This window comes from Phyllobates terribilis, unplaced genomic scaffold (genome assembly GCF_046119375.1).
Source record: "Phyllobates terribilis strain yellow unplaced genomic scaffold, ASM4611937v1 Scaffold_11__3_contigs__length_659146591, whole genome shotgun sequence".
Taxonomy (NCBI): Eukaryota; Metazoa; Chordata; class Amphibia; order Anura; family Dendrobatidae; genus Phyllobates; species Phyllobates terribilis.
In genome coordinates this window covers 254,314,948-254,334,720 of record NW_027362771.1, presented here as the reverse complement: position 1 = coordinate 254,334,720, position 19,773 = coordinate 254,314,948, and the positions used below count along the sequence as shown (strand labels likewise).

At 39.8% G+C, this 19,773-nt stretch overlaps 1 protein-coding gene across 6 annotated transcripts in view; it reads right to left on the bottom strand.

The window, feature by feature from the left end:
* Nucleotides 1-19,773, bottom strand: part of LRRK2 (leucine rich repeat kinase 2) — a 167,171-nt gene that overhangs the window by 89,665 nt on the left and 57,733 nt on the right. For all 6 annotated transcript variants that reach the window (XM_073652174.1, XM_073652175.1, XM_073652172.1 and 3 more), the window contains 7 exons: nt 15,415-15,478; nt 15,083-15,300; nt 14,289-14,539; nt 6,362-6,510; nt 4,471-4,564; nt 1,880-2,075; nt 1,614-1,795 (listed from right to left, as the gene is read on the bottom strand). In XM_073652174.1, coding sequence (XP_073508275.1) covers nt 1,614-1,795; nt 1,880-2,075; nt 4,471-4,564; nt 6,362-6,510; nt 14,289-14,539; nt 15,083-15,300; nt 15,415-15,478 — 1,154 coding nt within the window. The remainder of the gene's footprint in view (nt 1-1,613; nt 1,796-1,879; nt 2,076-4,470; nt 4,565-6,361; nt 6,511-14,288; nt 14,540-15,082; nt 15,301-15,414; nt 15,479-19,773) is intronic.

Here is a 19,773-nt window from a genome sequence, read left to right as displayed (position 1 = left end):
GGAGCAGAATTTATTGTTGCGTTTAGAAGTAAAAGCAATGGTGCATAAAAATCCAGTCCCCAACAAGATCGCAAATCATGGGAATTTAGGAAGGACGACACACTCAGAAGTTACCAAGACATTGGGTCGTCAGTGACAACGTAGCGACACCTCTTGTAACGGGGATCAGTTTATTCGAAAACTATAAGTACTCCAAATGGGTGAGCTCAAGTTTTACAGTATTGGGTCACACAGTGAAAGGATGGATGTTCAGAGTAAGGAGGGGGGATGATACGCAGTATATGCCCACCTCAACACTGTGCAGTCACTTGCAAGCAGATTACTTGTTCAGAATCAGTAGCCAGCGCTAGAGCATATAAGGATAAATTACAGGGTTAATTAAACTCCCAGGCAGATGCTTGTGCTTTACAGTGAACTGTGAGTGCAGGACTGCAAATATCTAGGCACCCAGAGACTGAGCAGAGAGAAGGAAGGGGCTGTCACTAATTCTCCCTCAGCTAAAGAGTTGTCTGCCCTTTTCTTATCTTCGGGGGCTCCCGGTATGAATGCAGACTTCAGCAGCGCAGTGCTTCAGGGGGCTGGGAGTCCACAGTGTCTGTATGGCTGAGCACTCAGGGACAATATGGTGCTTTCAGAATTAGGCCTTGATGTCATGTGTCCCCTCCATCCAAGCAGGTCTTAAAAGAAGAGGCTTTCTCAGGCTCAGTAAACAGTCCAGAAAGATTGGTTAACAGTCCCTTCGCAGTGGGATGCATTTTTAACAGGATTATAAGGATATAGCTTAAATTCCAGCAGGAGCTCCTGTAACGTGCTTCTTTCTCCCTCAGCTGGCAGGCACCATTTCCCCCCATACAGCTGTTTAATTAGTTTAATTCGCATTTCGGGGGTGATAGACTTTCTTTAAAGGGAATCTGTCAGCAGTTTTTTGCTAGCTCATCTGATAGCAGCATGATGTAGGAAAAGAGGCCCTGAATCCAACAATGTATCACTTAGTTTACTGGGTGCAGTTATTCTGACACAATCAGAGTTTTCAGATATAGCAATGCAGCAGAGCTGAGAAAGCTAACCCCGCCCACACCAGGCTCTGTATGTACATAGTCTATAGACAGTGAACGGCTTACCACAGAAGGGGCGGAGACTACCAGTCGCATGCACATCAGACCTGGCAATGATAATCTCCTAGTGATAAAATCTTCAATGTAAGTAAAAAAACAGCACACAGTTTGGTAAGTGACACATCAATGAATTCTGTGTATTAACATCTACCTCATGCTGTCCTCAGATAGCATAGCAAAAACCCGCTGAAAGATTCCTTTTAAGTGTAGCTGGTGCACAGCATATTGACATTATCTACCCTTATATCTATGAGGACAAAACAAAGCATTTGCATAACCATACCCATGACTTTTCTCCCTGACTTAATACTGCATATGCCCCTAGGATAACCACAATGACAAACACTTTAGTAGTTCTGAGAGTCAAATTGCTCAACGGTAAAGTAGAGTAACTAAGCATAGCTAACGAATATTGCTTTAATATAATAATACACATAGCATATAGGTATGGTTAAATTAATAGTGCAATAAAAAAAGGAGATAAAGAAAACACAGTACCGGATAAGGTCTCTGGCTTTGTACCCTATATGTTTCAGATCAAAATCAAGATGCAGTCCGTCCAGAGGAAGGTCCCACACTTTAGTAAGCTTTCCCATTTCATCTGGAAATGACCTTAAATCTGGATTGTGGCTTATATCAAAACAAGTGACATTCACAAGAAAGCCAATTTCAGGTGGTATCTAAAACACAGCCAATTATTAATATGACGGCAAGTCCTGAATAGTGAGGAGCAGTTATACTATGATCGCAAAGTACAGTGTTACCTCCTTGATCATATTATTGGAAAGATGTAGTTTCTCAAGACGTGACCATCTGTTTGTATCTTTACGGAGGTCCTCAAGATTTAACACGCTAATCTGATTGTGGTTCAGCATGATTTCTCTCAGATTTACTGAAGTCCATTCCAGTGGAGCGGGCAGGTTATTGATCTGATTGTTGCTCAAATCCACTGTCCTTAAACTTAGAGTCAAAAACAGGAATATAAGTCAGCCACTTACTGAGGAGTATTTCATTTTCATGCTTGACTTTTTCTTAAAAGGGAATCTATCAGCAGGTCAGTATCTAATCTGAGAGCAGCATAATAATGGGCAAGAGAGCTTGATTCCAGGGATGTGTCATTTATAGTATTGAAACTACAACACACCGCCTAGTAAGTGATTTATTAGCAGATTATCGTTACCGGACTAGGTCTCAGGTGCACAGCAGTCAGGTTAATCTATGTAACCAAGCCTCCACCACTGACTGGCAGCCTCTTGTGTTAACTGTTAATTGTCCACAAGATGCTAATCACGGGTGTGGGTGGGGTAATACAGAGCTCAACATCATTACTGCTACATCTACAAAAGAGAAAATAAGGATTCTATCAAAACTACACCAAGCACACCAAGCAGTCCAGTAAATGATACATAGTTGAAATTAAGCTCTCTGTCCCTACATTTTTCTTCTCTCACATTACATAGTAAAATATTCTCTTTAAGTAAAAATACATTCTACAGCAGTTACTGTTTAAAAACAATGGTCTCTGCTCCATTCATTGGATATGGGATTGACATGAAAGCCGAGACCTATACTATTAACCCTAACTCCCTACATTTTAAGCTCTGAGTGCCTACGTTGTAATCTGTAAGATGAGTTATCTTAAATTGTACCATTTTGGACTACATATAAATCATTGATGCATTTTAATAAGGTTTTTGGTGGGAGGGGGGAAAAGAGAAAATGTTTTTCACTTGTTGTTTACCATGCTATTTAATATTTATACTTCTAGGAGTCGTTACAATTAGCTCAATAGAAAATATATCAGTCACAATGTACTCCTTTATACAATAAAAGTAGTTTTTTGGGACATATTTTACATCCTCCACCGTGCATCAGTACTGTATCATTTTAACTTTACGAAAATGTATGATTATTAATGGAAAAATATATGTTATATTAAAGTTAAACAGTAACTTAAACCTTTATCATTTTTTTAAAATATTAGAGTGCCCTTTTAATTGCAAGCAGATTAGTGGGGATCTAAGTCCTGAGACCCCCCACCACTCACTCAAACCTCCCCAGAGGTGCACACAGGTCCTGCCTGATCGTGAACACAGGCTACTACGCTTTCTACTGAATCTGTACCCCGCTCTCTGTACACGCTCAGGCGCGCCTGTCAACTGGCCTGCGCACTTTTCTGGAAGGTTTAAAACAATCAGTGCGGGGGGGGGGGTCTCAGGATATGGACTGCTTGCAATTAAAAGGGCACTCAAATATAAAAAAGTGATAAAATGTAGCTTTTTACTTCAAACTTTTTGAATAAGCTATTACTATTTTTACCTTTCAGTCCAACTCACTCATGGCTTTAAAAATACAGTGCAATACTCCAGTATTGCAGTGTAATTTTACCAGATTGAGTTATACTGACAAAGCAGCCTACATGGTCTTTTATGATCACCCCCCAGGACTGAAGTTACAACCAACACACTCTGGTGATGGCTCTGGCACAACTAAGGTGACAAAACAATTGCCATGATGCAATAGTACAGCAATTTACAGAAAACACCCACCACACCCATCATAATAAGGGAAGCATTTAATCTTAGAAAGAAGAGAGGTTACAATGCAAAGCTTTAAGAGGTTACAGTAAAATTCCACATGTAAAACCACTTTTATGTAATCTACTAAAAAAAAAAGTTGAAATGGTCAATGTTATTTCAACAAACTTTGCATAAATAAATATTACAAGTGAATATAAAAAACTTTGTAATATAGCCCATCAGAAATCTGCTTCTTTCTACACTTATGATCCACTTCTCCTTGCCTCTGCCTCTTTGACTCACCATTCAATCTGAAATAAAACCGCTAAAATCCATGTTGGGCAAAGTAAAACAGCCTGCCAGCATAGTGAGGTGACTGTGTACTCTATGGACACAGATGGTGGAGGAGGAGTGAGGAGCACTCAGCATGGTGAATGACTGGCTGACAGTAAGACTGGATTGTAGCTTTGAGTAAATTTATTTCACATCAATGTTGGATTCACAGCCACACAGCTCAGTACTGATGCATCATGTTTTATATGCTGCTGTTGCTGAAATGAAAGGTATACTTTAAACTTCTGCTGGGTCTTTTGCCCTAAAGATTCTGCACATTCTGTTAACTATGTCTGCATAGTTATTATTGACTTTCTGTGTCAGTAAATAACCTGTATACACTGTAGTAAGCATAGCAATATATAATTTTTAGTGGACTTTTTAGGAAAAAGTGCCATTCTGCTTGGGTAATAATAAAGGCAATGCCTTCATTTTTCTTTTTTTTTTTTACTAATCCATTTATTTCAGAACATAATTGTAAAAAAAGAAAGGGGTGTACTTACTATGAAAGTTGAAGAATTTCTTTAGGGAAATTTGTAAATTTGTTATGGGACAGCCTTAAGGTTGTTAATTTTGAAGGAATATCAGGCACCAATGCTGAAAAGAAAAACAAAATGCTTTTACATTATCTACATGACTATTTGGTAAATTGCCAATGGCTTTTCATCTTGGTATACATTATCAATAGATACACCACCAGTTATAAAATACTTCTACTAGTCATTATGCAATTGATAAGAATCAGATCACGTGCCCAGCTGTCAGAGACAGCCTCAATACCCCGAAGGGAAAACTGATGTGATTTATTAGCATTTTTATATTTTAGCTAGTGCTATGTTGTTAAAAGAGGCACGGGCAATGCCTCAATTTATGGTAGTACAGCTTGGTCTTGCAGTACACATCACCTGAGTACTACACAAAATGGAATAAAAAAAGCTTTATCTGTAAAGAAAAAAAAAACATCTTAAAGAGAATCAGTCAGCATGTTTTGCTATGTAATCTGAAGACAGCAAGGAGATAGGGGCTGAAACATAAATTTCTATGATGAGTCACTTTTTTTCTGTATGCCGTTATTTACTTGCAATGAAGGTTTTAACACCAGGACATTATCACTGTGGGACTACAGCAGTTCGTCCGACTCCGCCCCCTTCTCTGATAAGCATCTCACTATCAATACACAATGTACATAGAGAGCCTGGTGTGGGCCAGGTTAGCTTCCTGAGCTTTGCTACATGCTGCATCTAAAAACTCTGATAGTGTACTGGGTGCAGCAGTTGTGACACAAAGTGATACATCATTGGGATCAGGGTCTCTTTTCCTACATTATGCTGCACTCAGATGAGGTAGCAAAAACCTGGTGACAGATTCCCTTTAAGAATCCAAAACGCCAAAATAAAAGCAAAGTGTCTTGTCATATAAAGCCAGAACATGCCGTTAAAATGGTTTCCAAGAATCTGTGTATGATCATTAGTTTCCACCAACTCCATGACAATATGGATTAGCGGAACATGGACCCAACGTAGCAACGTTGATAATGTCAATGTGTGGCTGGGTTTAGTACTGTTTTTCTGTCCATTAAGGTGAACGAGGCCAGGAGGGTTGAACTGCAGTACCAGACATCCACAGGAGGAGGAGCATTGCTGCATTAAGAATTTCAGAAAAGGGACCACTCCCTATCTTTCTGATCCGTGAGGGGCACAATAAACACCCAGTTTTCCAGGACGCCTATGCTACTAAGCCCACGTTCACATGTTCAGTATTTGGTGAGTTTCTTTCATCCGTATTTGTAAGCCAAAATCAGGAGTGGAACAGAGGAAAAGTATAATAGAAATACGTCACCACTTCTGTATTTATCACCCACTCCTGCGTTTGGCTTACAAATACTGATGTAAAATACTGATCTTATACCGAACATGTGAATGTGGCTTTAGAAACATAGTAAAAAGCACTTCCAATAAGCTTAACACAAGTTAATCAAAGCATACTTATATTACGTCAGGGTCTTATTTGGTAGGTAATTGTTCTAAGTGTCCATTGCTACTCTGGGCAGTGAAAATATGATTTTGAGAAGAACACGATATGATTTTGATCAGTAACTTTTCCATGTGAGACATATCAAACAAGAATTAAAATTATTGTACGAAGAGAAGTAAAATAGCACAAGAGTAATGATATATGGAGAGCAGCATAATGAGGCACTTTTTACATGCCATATTAAGGCACATGGGATTAATAATGGTGGTTGCTACAAAACAAATGGTCAGCAGCTTAGGCTCTGGCCCAACAGCTGTTCATGAGTGATCCTAGCAGTAATCCCTAATCCTAGCATTCTATGCTTTTGCTCAGAATTTTGAGAAAAGTACACAACGTATGCATTAAAACTTGTTCACTCACCTAATTGGTTCATCGCGGCACAAAACACCTCTAGCTTAACACAGTTATTCAGGATATTGGGCCCAAGTGAAGAAATGATGTTCTTGTTCAGATTCAATGTCCTCAGTTCAGGCAGGCATAGTGGTATATGAATTTCTGATATACAGTTACTGTGCAAAAAGAAATGTTCTTTAAAGGTTTGTAAAATCAGCAATACATACAGAAAACAGCTTATCTGTACAAATAAAGAATTTAAAATATCATAATTATTAACCCTTTTACAACCCAAGGTGGTTTGCACGTTAATGACCAGGCCAATTTTTACAATCCTGATCACTGTCACTTTATGAGGTAATTACTCTGGAACGCTTCAACGGATCCCCCTGATTCTGCGATTGTTTTTTCATGACATATTGTACTTCATGATAGTGGTAAAATTTCTTCGATATCACTTGTGTTTATTTGTGAAAAAAATAGAAATATGGCGAAAATTTAGCATTTTTAAAATTTTTAATTTTTATGCCCTTAAATCAGAGAGATATGTCACACAAAAGAGTTAATAAATAACATTTCCCACATGTTTACTTTACATCAGCACAATTTTGGAACCAAAATTTTTTTTTGTTAGGGAGCTATAAGGGTTAAAAGTTGACCAGCGATTTCTCATTTTTCCAACAAAATTTACAAAATCATTTTTTTTAGGGACCACATCACATTTGAAGTCACTTTGAGGGGTCTTTATGACAGAAAATACCCAAAAGTGACACCATTCTAAAAAGTGCACCCCTCAAGGTGCTCAAAACTACATTCAAGAAGTTTATTAACCCTTCAGGTGCTTCACAGGAATTTTTGGAATGTGGAAGAAAAAAAATTAACAATTAACTTTTTTCACAAAAATGTTACTTTAGACCCAATTTTTTTTTTATTTTTGCAGGGGTAACAGGAAAAAATGGACCCCAAAATTTGTTGTGCAATTTCCCTTGAGCACGCAGATACCCCATATGTGGGGAAAAAACACTGTTTGGGCGCACGGCAGGACTCCGAAGGGAAGGAGCGTCATTTGACTTTTTGATTGTAAAATTTGCTTGAATAATTAGCGGACGCCATGTTGCGTTTGGAGAGCCCCTGATGTGACTAAACAGTGGAAACCCCCCACAAGTGACACCATTTTGGAAACTAGACCCCTCAGGGAACTTATCTAGATGTGTGTTGAGCACCTTTAACCTCCAGGTGCTTCACAGAAGTTTAGAACATTGAACCATAAAAATAAAATGTTCACATTTTTCCCACAAAAATGTTTTTCAGCCCCCAATTTTGCATTTTCATAAGGGTAACAGGAGAAATTGCACCATGCAGTTTGTTGTGCAATTTCTCCTGAGTAAGAAGATACCTCATATGTGGGGGAAAACCACTGTTTGGGCGCACGGCAGGGTTCGGAAGGGAAGGAGCGCCATTTGACTTTTTGAATGTAAAATTTGCTTGAATAATTAGCGGATGTGCCCCTGATGTGCCTAAACAGTGGAAAAACCCCACAAGTGACACCATTTTGGAAACTAGACCCCTCAGGGAACTTATCTAGATGTGTGGTGAGCACCCTGAACCACCAAGTCCTTTACAGAAGTTTATAACATGGACCCGTGAAAATAAAAAAAAAAAATTCAAACTTTTTCCACAAAAATGTTTTATACCCAATTTTTTTATTTTCACAAGGGTAAGAGGAGAAAATGGAACCCAAAAACGTTTGTGCAATGTCTCCTGAGTACGCCAATACCCCATATGTGAGGAAAATACAGTGTTTGGGCGCACGGCAGGGTTCAGGAGTGAAGGAGCACTGTGAGACTTTTTGAACGCAAAATTGGCTGGAAAAGAGAGCGGACGCCATGTCACGTTTGGAGAGCCCCTGATGTGCCTAAATATTGGAAACCCCCCAGAAGTGACCCCATTTTGGAAACTACACCCCCCAAAGATTTTATCAAGGGGTATAGTGAACATTTTGAAGCCAGAGGTACGACACAGAATTTGATAACATTAGGTCATCATATTGAATAAGTTGTCATTAGTCTTGAGCGCAAGTGCTCGCTACTTGAGTTTGCATCGGGTACTCTGGTATGCACCATGTATCGCGGGTGCTCGAGTGACATGCTCGAGTCCCCACCCACATGTTTCACGGTTATTAGACACCCCAAAAAAAAACATGCGGGGATTGCTCGTGCATGGCAGGAAATCCCCGCGAGGATTTTTTGGCCGCGAAGCATATGGGGCGGAGACTCGAGCACCTGCGATATTCAGTGCATACCCAAGTACCCGATGCAAACTCAAGTAGCGAGCACTTACACTCAACACTAGTTGCCATATCGTCATTTTTTATTTTTATTTTTTTACTTTTGAAAAAAATCCCAACCCTAACCCTAGCACAACCCTAACCCGAGAGTTTATTTTTTACGCTGTTCCTGATGCGGTATAAGTAATTAGATGTCTTTATTCTTAGGGTCGGTGCGATTACAGCGATACCAGAATCATATCGGGTTTTTATGATTGACAGCTGTCACACACTAAAAGACACATATTTTGTAAAATCTAGTTTTTGCATCGCCATATTTTGAGAGTTATAATTTTTCCATATTTTGGCCGTCAGAGTCATGTGATGGCTTGTTTTTTGTGGGATGAGTTGATGTTTTCAGGCACGTGACATTTTTTGATCGCTTTCTATTCCGATTTTTGGGAGGCAGAATAAACAAAAACCAACAATTCAGGAATTGTTTTTTTTTTTATTTTTTTATTCTACTCCGCGTGTGGTTAAATTGATAAGGTAGCTTTATTCTTCGGGTCAGTACGTTTACAGCGGTACCACATTTATATCATTTTTCTGTGTTTTGGCGCTTTTACACAATAAAATCTATTTTATAGAAAAAAATATTTTTTTGCATCGCTTTATTCTGAGAGCTGGAACTTCTTTATTTTTTTCCAGCTGATGGAGCTCTATGGCGGCTTGTTTTTAGCGGGACAACATGACGTTTTCAGCTGTACCATTTTTATTTATATTCGTCTTTTTGATCGCGTGTTATTCCATTTTTTGTTTGGCGGTATGGTGATAAAGCATTGTTTTTTGCTTCGTTTTCACTGAAGGGGTTAACTAGTGGGACAGTTTTATAGGTCAGGTTGTTCCGGACGTGGCGATACCAAATATGTGTACTTTTATTGTTTTGTTTTTTTCATAATATTTATTGATGGGTACATTATATTTTTATTTTTGATGGATTATTTTATTTATTTTTTATATTTTTACAATTTTTTTATTTTTTTTTCACTTTGAGACTTTTTTTTTACTTTTATACTTTGTCCCAATATGAGACTTTCACTTTTTTTATTCTGATCGCCTGCATAGCACAGGAATGGAGCACCATACCTGTGCTCTGCAGGCTGTCAGCGCTGCACAGGGAGAAGATCGTTTGGTCATGCACTGCGCATGACCAAACTATCTTCCTGCAGTCTGGTGACCCGGATGTTGTCATGACGACATTGCGTCGTCATGGCAACATCCGGGAAGCCGCGGCAGACAGCACTGGAGGCCGGAAGAGGAGGTGAGTATTGCGATCGCCTCCCCTTGACACTGCAATGCTGCGATCGATTTCGATCGCAGCATTGCGGGGTTAATGTGCCAGGAGCGGTGCAGGACCGCTCCCTGCACATAGTACCGGGTGTCAGCTGTGACAATCAGCTGACACCCGGCGGCGATAGCGCCCGCACAGCTTGTGTGCGGGCGTGATCGCCATGACGTATTAATACGGGTCAGGCTCTTAAAGCCCAGGGCACAGACGCGTATTAATACGTCATGGGCTTTAAAGGGGTTAAAAAATAAAATATTTGGTTCATAATAAGCTAGGTGGTTTTGGTAATCCCTTAGAAACAAGGCGATTTTTTGTTTTTCCTCCCCTTTAAGCGCTATAACTTTATTTTTCAGTCAACATGGCCATTTAAGGGCTTCATTTATATGAGATGAGTTGTAGTTTTGAACGACACTATACATTTTACCATAAACTGTCCTGAAAAAAATGGAGGAAAGATATCCAAGTGCGGTAAAACTGGAAAAAAAGAAAAACAATTGCGCCATTTTTTTTTATTTTGCTTTTACAGCGTTCATTGTGCAATACAAATGACTTGGCAACATGATTTTCCAGTTCAATCCGAATAGGGTGATACCAAACTACTATAGGTTTTTTCGATTTTAGTGGTTAAAAAGTTATCAGAACTTTGTAAAGAAAAAAAATTGGTTCATGCTGCAATTTTCCTAGACCCGTACAGTTTTAATTATTCAGTCGATGGACCAGTAGGAGGACTTGTATTTTTGAACATCGAGCTGTAGTTTTCATTGATACCATGTACTCACTCTAAGTTTTGATTGCTTTTGCTTGCATTTATTGGTGTAAATGTGGTGCACCATTCACCTTATGGGATAAATACCTTTATACACTGCTCAAAAAAATAAAAGGAACACTTAAACAACAGAATATAACTCCAAGTAAATCAAACTTCTGTGAAATCAAACTGTCCACTTAGGAAGCAACACTGATTGACAATCAATTTCACATGCTGTTGTGCAAATAGAATAGACCATAGATGGAAATTATTGGCAATTATCAAGACACCCTCAATAAAGGAGTGGTTCTGCAGGTGGGGACCACAGACCACATCTCAGTACTAATGCTTTCTGGCTGATGTTTTGGTCACTTTTGAATGTTGGTTGTGCTTTCACACTCATGGTAGCATGAGACAGACTCTACAACCCACAGAAGTTGCTCAGGTAGAGCAGCTCATCCAGGATGGCACATCAATGAGAGCTGTGGCAAGATGGTTTGCTGCGTCTGTCAGTGTAGTGTCCAGAGGCTGGAGGAGCTACCAGGAGACAGACCAGTAACACCAGGAGACGTGGAGAGGGCCATAGGAGGGCAACAACCCAGCAGCAGGACCGCTACCTTCGCCTTTGTGCAAGGAGGAACAGGAGGAGCACTGCCAGAGCCCTGCAAAATGACCTCCAGCAGGCCACAAATGTGCATGTGTCTGCACAAACGGTTAGAAACCGACTCCATGAGGGTGGTATGAGGGCCCGACGTCCACAGATGGGGGTTGTGCTCACAGCCCAACACCGTGCAAGACGCTTGCCATTTGCCACAGAACACCAGGATTGGCAAAGCCGCCACTGGCGCCCTGTGCTCTTCACAGATGACAGCAGGGTCACACTGAGCACATGTGACAGACGTGACAGAGTCTGGAGAAGCCGTGGAGAGTGATCTGCTGCCTGCAACATCCTTCAGCATGACCGGTTTGGCAGTGGGTCAGTGATGGTGTGGGGTGGCATTTCTTTGGAGGGCCGCACAACCCTCCATGTGCTCGCCAGAGGTAGCCTGACGGCCATTAGGTACCGAGAGCAGATCCTCAGACCCCTTGTGAGACCATATGCTGGTGCGGTTGGCCCTGGGTTCCTCCTAATGCAGGACAATGCCAGACCTCATGTGGCTGGAGTATGTCAGCAGTTCCTGCAAGATGAAGGCATTGAAACTATGGACTGGCCCACCCATTCCCCAGACCTGAATCGGATTGAGCACATCTGGGATATCATGTCTCGCTCCATCCACCAATGTCACGTTGCACCACAGACTGTCCAGGAGTTCGCGGATGCTTTAGTCCAGGTGTGGGAGGAGATCCCACAGGAGACCATCCACAACCTCATCAGGAGCATGCCCGGGCGTTGTAGGGAGGTCATACAAGCATGTGGAGGCCACACACAATACTGAGCCTCATTTTGACTTTTTTAAGGACATTACATCAAAGTTGGATCAGCCTGTAGTGTGTTTTTCCTCTTTAATTTTGGGGGTGACTCCAAATCCAGACCTCCATTGGTTAATAAATTTGATTTCCATTGATTATTTTTGTGTGATTTTGTTGTCAGCACATTCAACTTTGTACAGAACAAAGTATTCAATGAGAATATTTCATTCATTCCGATCTAGGATGTGTTATTTGAGTGTTCCCTTTATTTTTTTGAGCAGTGTATTTTATTAGTTCACTACACGCAATTATGCAAACAGTGATAAAAATAAAAAATGAACATATTTGTAACATATTACCATGTACATTTTATGTTGTTTTTATGAAATGCTCTTAGCAGTGTGTAGCTGCTAAAAGGGGAAAACATCACAAGCAGGGGACTTAAAGCAAACCTGTCACCAAGAAAATACATTGCGATCTGCGGGCACCATGTTATAGAGAAGGAGGAGGTGAGCAGAGTGATATGTGATTTTGTGAGAAAAGATTCAGTATAACTTGTGATTTATTCATTTATACCTCTGCTCTTTCTGGGATTTCAGGTCCAGTGGGAGGTGCTATCAGTGATTGACAGTTATTTCAGTATGCACACTTATATAAAGATAGCTGTCAGTTATTATTAGCCCCGCCCACTGAACAAAAAATCCGAGAAAGAGCAGAGGATTAAAATACAGATTATACCTAGTCTTTTCTCACAAGACTATACATAAATCTGCTGAGCTCCTCCTGCTTTATAACATAATGCCTGCATAGCAAAGGGAATCCATCAGCAGGTTGCCTGCAAAGATAATCTGTCAGCAGGTTTTTGCTATGTAAAAATTAGACAGCATGAGATAGAGGCTGAGACACAGAATTCAGGGATGTCTTACTTGTCACAGTGTGTGCTATTTACTAACTGTGAAGGATTTATCTCTAAGAGATTAACATTGCCACACTAGTCTGGCAACTAAGCAGCTCACTGTCTATGGACTTTGGTGTGGGCGGGGTTAGCTTTCTCTGCTTCATTCTAAATCTAAAAGCTCTGATTGTATCAGAATGGCTGCACCCAGTAATCTAAGTTATACATCACTGGATTCAGCTTCTCTTTCCCTACATCATGCTGCTATCAGATGAGTTAGCAAAAACCTGCTAACAGATTCCCTTTAAGACTCTACAGGGTAAGGGGACAGCATTTTTTGATGTCTCTGATCAATTACATTGCTACCATTAGATAGGAGCAAGAGAAATCTGAAGAGGCTCCACAGCAACCCACAATAATAAAACGAATACACACAAGACATATACAAGAGCCTCAAGAAATACGAGGGCTGGTTTTATGCAGGACAATATATATTATCATATAATGAAATGAAAAATAGGAAAAAAAATCCAAAAGGGTCTAAATGAGGTAAAAAAAACCCAAAAAAACGCAATTCTAATATTTTTTGGGTATACTCTTTAGCGCCAATACGCCAGTAAAAATTATCCAGGTCAGTATAATTATGAAGATACCAAATGTTCTTTTTAGATTTTATTGTTTTTAAAAAAATTCAGGACTTTGTCAAAAAAATTTGGGTTCCTGAATTCTTTTTTTCTTAAGACTCACACGAGAACTTGCTATTCTGTAGGGAGCTGTGGTTTTTAATGGTACAGTTTTTGGGATGCATATGACTTTTGAACGCTTTTTATTCCAGTGGGATTACTTGAATCTTGTGCGGCCCTCCATGAAAGAATTTATGATTTGGAGAGGTGGCTGTCTATGCACACATCTCTCTATTATAGTTTATATGAGTTATCGAAGGCTAGTTTATCATCACAACACGATACTCTTTAATTGAGACACCCATATCCATTCGGAGAATCCCCATTCTACAAATATGTTGAGTACTGAAAGTTGACCTTTCACATATTACAGATTTTGAGATCTCTCAGATTTAATGCCCTTAAGTTTTATTACAGCCATTCGGACTGGTTCAACATTGAAGTGTGAACTTGTCATCAGTGACGTTTTCTAAATTTTTTGTTTCACTGTTCATGGGTTAAACCTCAAAAACAGTTGAGCACCCATGGTTAAGAATGATAACACATTGCACAGAACAAAAACAAAGCACAGAATTTCTCCACACTACATAGGAAGACATCTTACCCTTCAAGGATTAATTCTTCTAGTTTTTGTGCGATATTTCCAATACAATCAGGAACTTCTTTCAGCTGGTTGTATGACAGATTAAGATGCTTCAATGTTAGGCATATTGTGTTTGCATGCAAATCTAACAAGGGTCCAATTTCATTTCTTGATATATCAAGGAATGAGATACTACTCATTTCCAGAATAGCAGCAGGGAACGTTTTGAAGTTGTTATTGCGCAAATCAAGGTAAGTCAAAGATTTGAAAACCTGGAAAAAATGATAAAAACATAAAGGCAAAATAGAGAGAAAGAACTTAAAGGAAATCTGTCAGCAAGATTTCACCCTCCTGGAAACTATTTATATCTGCATGTAGCTCTTTCAAAGACGACTTCAGCAATACCTTTACATGGCCAGTTCATTCCTTCGTTATGGAGAAATAAAGATTTGAATTGATATGCAAATGAGCCTGAAGAAGTATTTGTAGATCTGAAGCCTCTGTCACTCCAGCTCTATTTCTTGTAAAGTGCCGCCTCCTCCAGCTTGACGGACAGCCTCTATACTGTGTGACTTAAGATCTACATATAGCAGTTCAGCCTCATTTGCATATCAATTCAAAAAATAAATAATTAAAAAACAAACTGCATAATAAAACTGGATTTTACAATTTACTATTTCTTCTAGAGCTGGTTACACAAATGTTCAAACTCCTCCCCCAAAAATTACAGATACTGAATATTTGACATGGAATTAGGATTCCTGCAGCAATATGCTTCAGCTAATTTTTTAGAATTCAAACAAATCCCAACTTACATCACAGAGCGATTTAGGAATAGCTGTTAAAGTATTCTGTTGGAGCTCCAATTTCTCAAGACGTTCCAAATGAATGGTCAGTTGGGATTTTTTATTAATTAAATCTATGCTTTCCAGATCATTTGCCGACAGGTCTAAGGATCGAATATGTTCTTTTTCAGTTAATGAAGAACTGCTATCGGTTCGCTTCATGTGCAGTGAGAAAAGTGCTTTACCCACTTAAAAAAAAAAATATATATATATATATATTTTAAAGACATAAAAATGAAGTCATTTTAACACAATGATTGCAATAGAGCCGAGATTTTCATACTGAAGTCTCACAAACTTACAAGGATAATCGATTTGAGGAAAATCTTTTCTTCGCCGTAAATTAGGTTCGTCCCCAAATCCGCCCTATTGAAAAACAAACAAAAAATCTAACAATTTAATAAAAAAAAAATTATATATATATATAAATTTATATTTATTAACTTTTCCTTAAAGGAAACCTGTCACCATGAAAATGCAGTATAATCTGCAGGCATAATGTTATAAAGCAGGGGGAGGTCAGCAGATTGATGTATAGTGTTGTGAGTAAAGACTATGTATAACCTGTATTTTCCTCTGCTCTTTCTCAGATTTTGAGTCCAGCGGGCGGGGTTATCAATAACTGACAGCTATCGTTATAGAAGTGTGCATACTGAAATAACTGTCAATCACTGATAGCACCTCCCACTGGACCTGAAATCCCAGAAAGAGCAGAGGTATAAATGAATAAATCACAGGTTATACTGAATCTTTTCTCACAAAATCACATATCATTCTGCTCACCTCCTCCTTCTCTATAACATGGTGCCAGCAGATCACAATGCATTTTCTTGGTGACAGGCTCGCTTTAAGACCGAGTTCACAGCTAGCATATGTTTTCTTCTTCAGCTTGTTCTTTTGCACTGTACACCACATAAATCAAATCTAGATTATTGCACATGAAACAAAGTGACGGATGCATATGATAGGTAAGATAGCTATATCAATTCATGGGATCACCAGGTCCTATAAAAATATATCAGCAGAGTACGTTATTAGAGAATTGATGATAGAAGTTGAACACAGGCAATAACAACCTAGGGTAGGGAAATCAAAGTAAAAGGATGTAGGATACAAACCGCAGCCAGTCCCGCATGCCCGAAGCAGGTTTCGCCTAGCTTTTACGAGGGAACCATGGCATAAGAGTACTTTATAGGTGTTATCCTTGCTGTAATGTTTACTTATAAACAACACATGCTGTGAATAATTTTTTATTATTTCATGCACTAGTCACTTTTGAATTATTTATTTCTAAACAATTTCTTCATATTTGATATAGTATAGTTCTAATTAGATTGACTCTATAACAATACCTATGGCAAATAATGAACCTTTGAATATTGGGATAATATAAAATTTCTGGAAATTGGGTGCAATTCCATAGTCATCTCCAACCTGATTGAGGACAATTTGTTTTGTGTGATATATGTGTACAATTTTAACTTGAACATTAAAAATAATGTAAATTTTCTATATATGGTACATGAACACACCAAGACGGAAACTTGACTGACTACATTACAGTCAATGGAGTCCATCAGGAACAGCTGATGTCTGTAATCATTTATGTTGTTTTGCTCCTATTACAAAACAGAACAATGGAACAGAAGAACGCCGACACGAACAGGCCATGAATCCTCTTCCAAAGTATAAAACGAAGCATTTCCCTTGGTGAATATGCCGCCATCACTTTTGTTATTATGGGGGTGGGGCACTGCCAGGCTTTGCTGCAGTCACTGTAATTATCGGTGGGTTGCAGTGGTTTTCAGTCATTTTTATGCAATGTTTCATGGGTCTGCCACTGTCATTTTTACTATTAAGAGTGGGGGTGGAGAGAGTCCACCGCTGTTACAAAACATGGTGAATGTGTACAAGGCTATGTGGTGAATGTGTGCATTCATGCATATATTGAATGTGTGTATGAGTGCATCCATGCATGTGGGGAGTGTATGGGAGAGCATCCATGTATATTATAAGGATTTATAGGTGTACATTACTGTATGTAGTGAGTATGCTGCATAGGACATCCACAGCTGCAATCAAAATTATTCAACCCCCTTTGCAAACTAGCTAAAAAACCTTTTGCAATGAAACAAGAATAATTTAAATACTTCAGCACAACTAATATATCAAGTAGTTTCTCAAAATTCAACACAAAATGCCACTTTAACGGCAAAATCTCAAGATTATTCACTCCCTCAAGCGTCTTTAGTGTGTTCTTTGGCTGTGACGACTTTTGCAAACATGTGGCATAGACAGACACCAGCTTCTGGCAGAGCCAGGGCAGGTTTCAGACAAGTTGTGGCCCTGGGCAAAATTAAAAGTGGGCCTCAAATGTTAACATATTACACCATTACACAAACATTTCAGGTACATTTTACAGCACAAAACAATACTAAAAGTGATTAAGTGATAGTGGGTCGCGCGCATGCGTTGCTGCGGCACCCGATAATGTGACGTCCCTGATTGCAGGTATACTCAGCTGTTTGGACCCTATTTAAATTATCCACCTCTCCTCCACCTCACTCCCTGACAAAGTGGAAGCGAAACGCGCATTGGAGTAGGTGGAGGGGTTGTAGCGTGCCCCATTAGGTTAGTATGAGTATCAACTCTCATTTTGCTGGTTTATTATAACGATCAGATGACCACTTTTTGGCAGTTTCATATACTTTTTACTTCTACCTCTTTGGTCCTAATAATTCATTATATGTTATTTACTATTAGCCATTGCATCATTATTACTATTTTCGAGATACATATACTTGGTGAACATCCATCCACCCCCTCCCCCCCACTTTTCATTTTTAGCCATTCCCAACACTTTTTTTCCTTTCCTAATTTTTTTATGGTTTCTTGCGTTCTGTGTTTTTAAACTTAAAAATAAAGCAACATAGGCCAAAAAATACAACGTGATATAAACTAATTTCTAATTATACACTGTTCAAAAAAAATAAAGGAAACACTCAAATAACACATCCTAGATCAGAATGAATGAAATATTCTCATTGAATACTTTGTTCTGTACAAAGTTGAATGTGCTGACAACAAAATCTCACAAAATTCATCAATGGAAATCAAAGTTATTAACCAATGGAGGCCTGGATTTGGAGCCACCCCAAAATTAAAGTGGAAAAACACACTACAGGCTGATCCAACTTTGATGTAATGTCCTTAAAAAAGTCAAAATGAGGCTCAGTATTGTGTGTGGCTTCCACGTGCCTGTATGACCTCCCTACAACGCCTGGGCATGCTCCTGATGAGGTTGCGGATGGTCTCCTGTGGGATCTCCTCCCAGACCTGGACTAAAGCATCCGCCAACTCCTGGACAGTCTGTGGTGCAACGTGACGTTGGTGGATGGAGCGAGACATGATGTCCCAGATGTGCTCAATCGGATTCAGGTCTGGGGAATGGGAGGGCCCGTCCATAGCTTCAATGCCTTCATCTTGCAGGAACTGCTGACACACTCCAGCCACATGAGTTCTGGCATTGTCCTGCATTAGGAGGAACCGAGGGCCAACCGCACCAGCATATGGTCTCACAAGGGGTCTGAGGATCTCATTTTGGTACCTAATAGCAGTCAGGTTACCTCTGGCAAGCACATGGAGGGCTGTGCGGCCCTCCAAAGAAATGCCACCCCACACCATTACTGACCCACGGCCAAACCAGTCATGCTGAATGATGTTGCAGGCAGCAGATTGCTCTCAATGGCGTCTCCAGACTCGGTCACGTCTGTCACATGTGCTCAGTGTGAACCTGATTTAATCTGTGAAGAGCACAGGGCACCAGTGGCGACTTTGCCAATCCTGGTGTTCTGTGGCAAATGCCAAGCGTCCTGCACGGTGTTGGGCTGTGAGCACAACCCCCATCTGTAGACGTCGGGCCCTCATACCACCATCATGGAGTTAGTTTCTAACCGTTTGTGCAGACACATGCACATTTGTGGCCTGCTGGAGGCTCTGGCAGTGCTCCTCCTGTTCCTCCTTGCACAAAGGCAGAGGTAGCAGTCCTGCTGCTTTGTTTTTGCCCTCCTTCAGCCCCCTCTACGTCTTCTGGTGTACTGGCCTGTCTCCTGTTAGCGCCTCCAGCTTCTGGACACTACGCTGACAGACACAGCAAACCTTCTTGCCACAGCTCGCATTGATGTGCCATCCTGGATGAGCAGCACCACCTAAGCAACTTCTGTGGGTTGTAGAGTCCACCTCATGCTACCACGAGTGTGAAAGCATGACCAACATTCAAAAGTGACCAAAACATCAGCCAGAAAGCATTGGTACGGAGATTAGTCTGTGGTCCCCACTTGCAGAACCACTCCTTTATTGAGGGTGTCTTGATAATTGCCAATAATTTCCATCTATTGTCTATTCCATTTACACAACAGCATGTGAAATTGATTGTCAATCAGTGTTGCTTCCTAAGTGGACAGTTTGATTTCACAGAAGTTTGATTTACTTGGAGTTATATTCTGCTTAAGTGTTGCCTTTATTTTTTTGAGCAGTGTAGTTTATAGGTTTCTAAAAATGACCAAGATCTTCTCATAATTTATTTTTTCTAAAGACTTTTTGGAAAACAAACATTGTTAGCGCCATTTACCTTTTTCCAAGCCAATACACAAGAGCAGAAA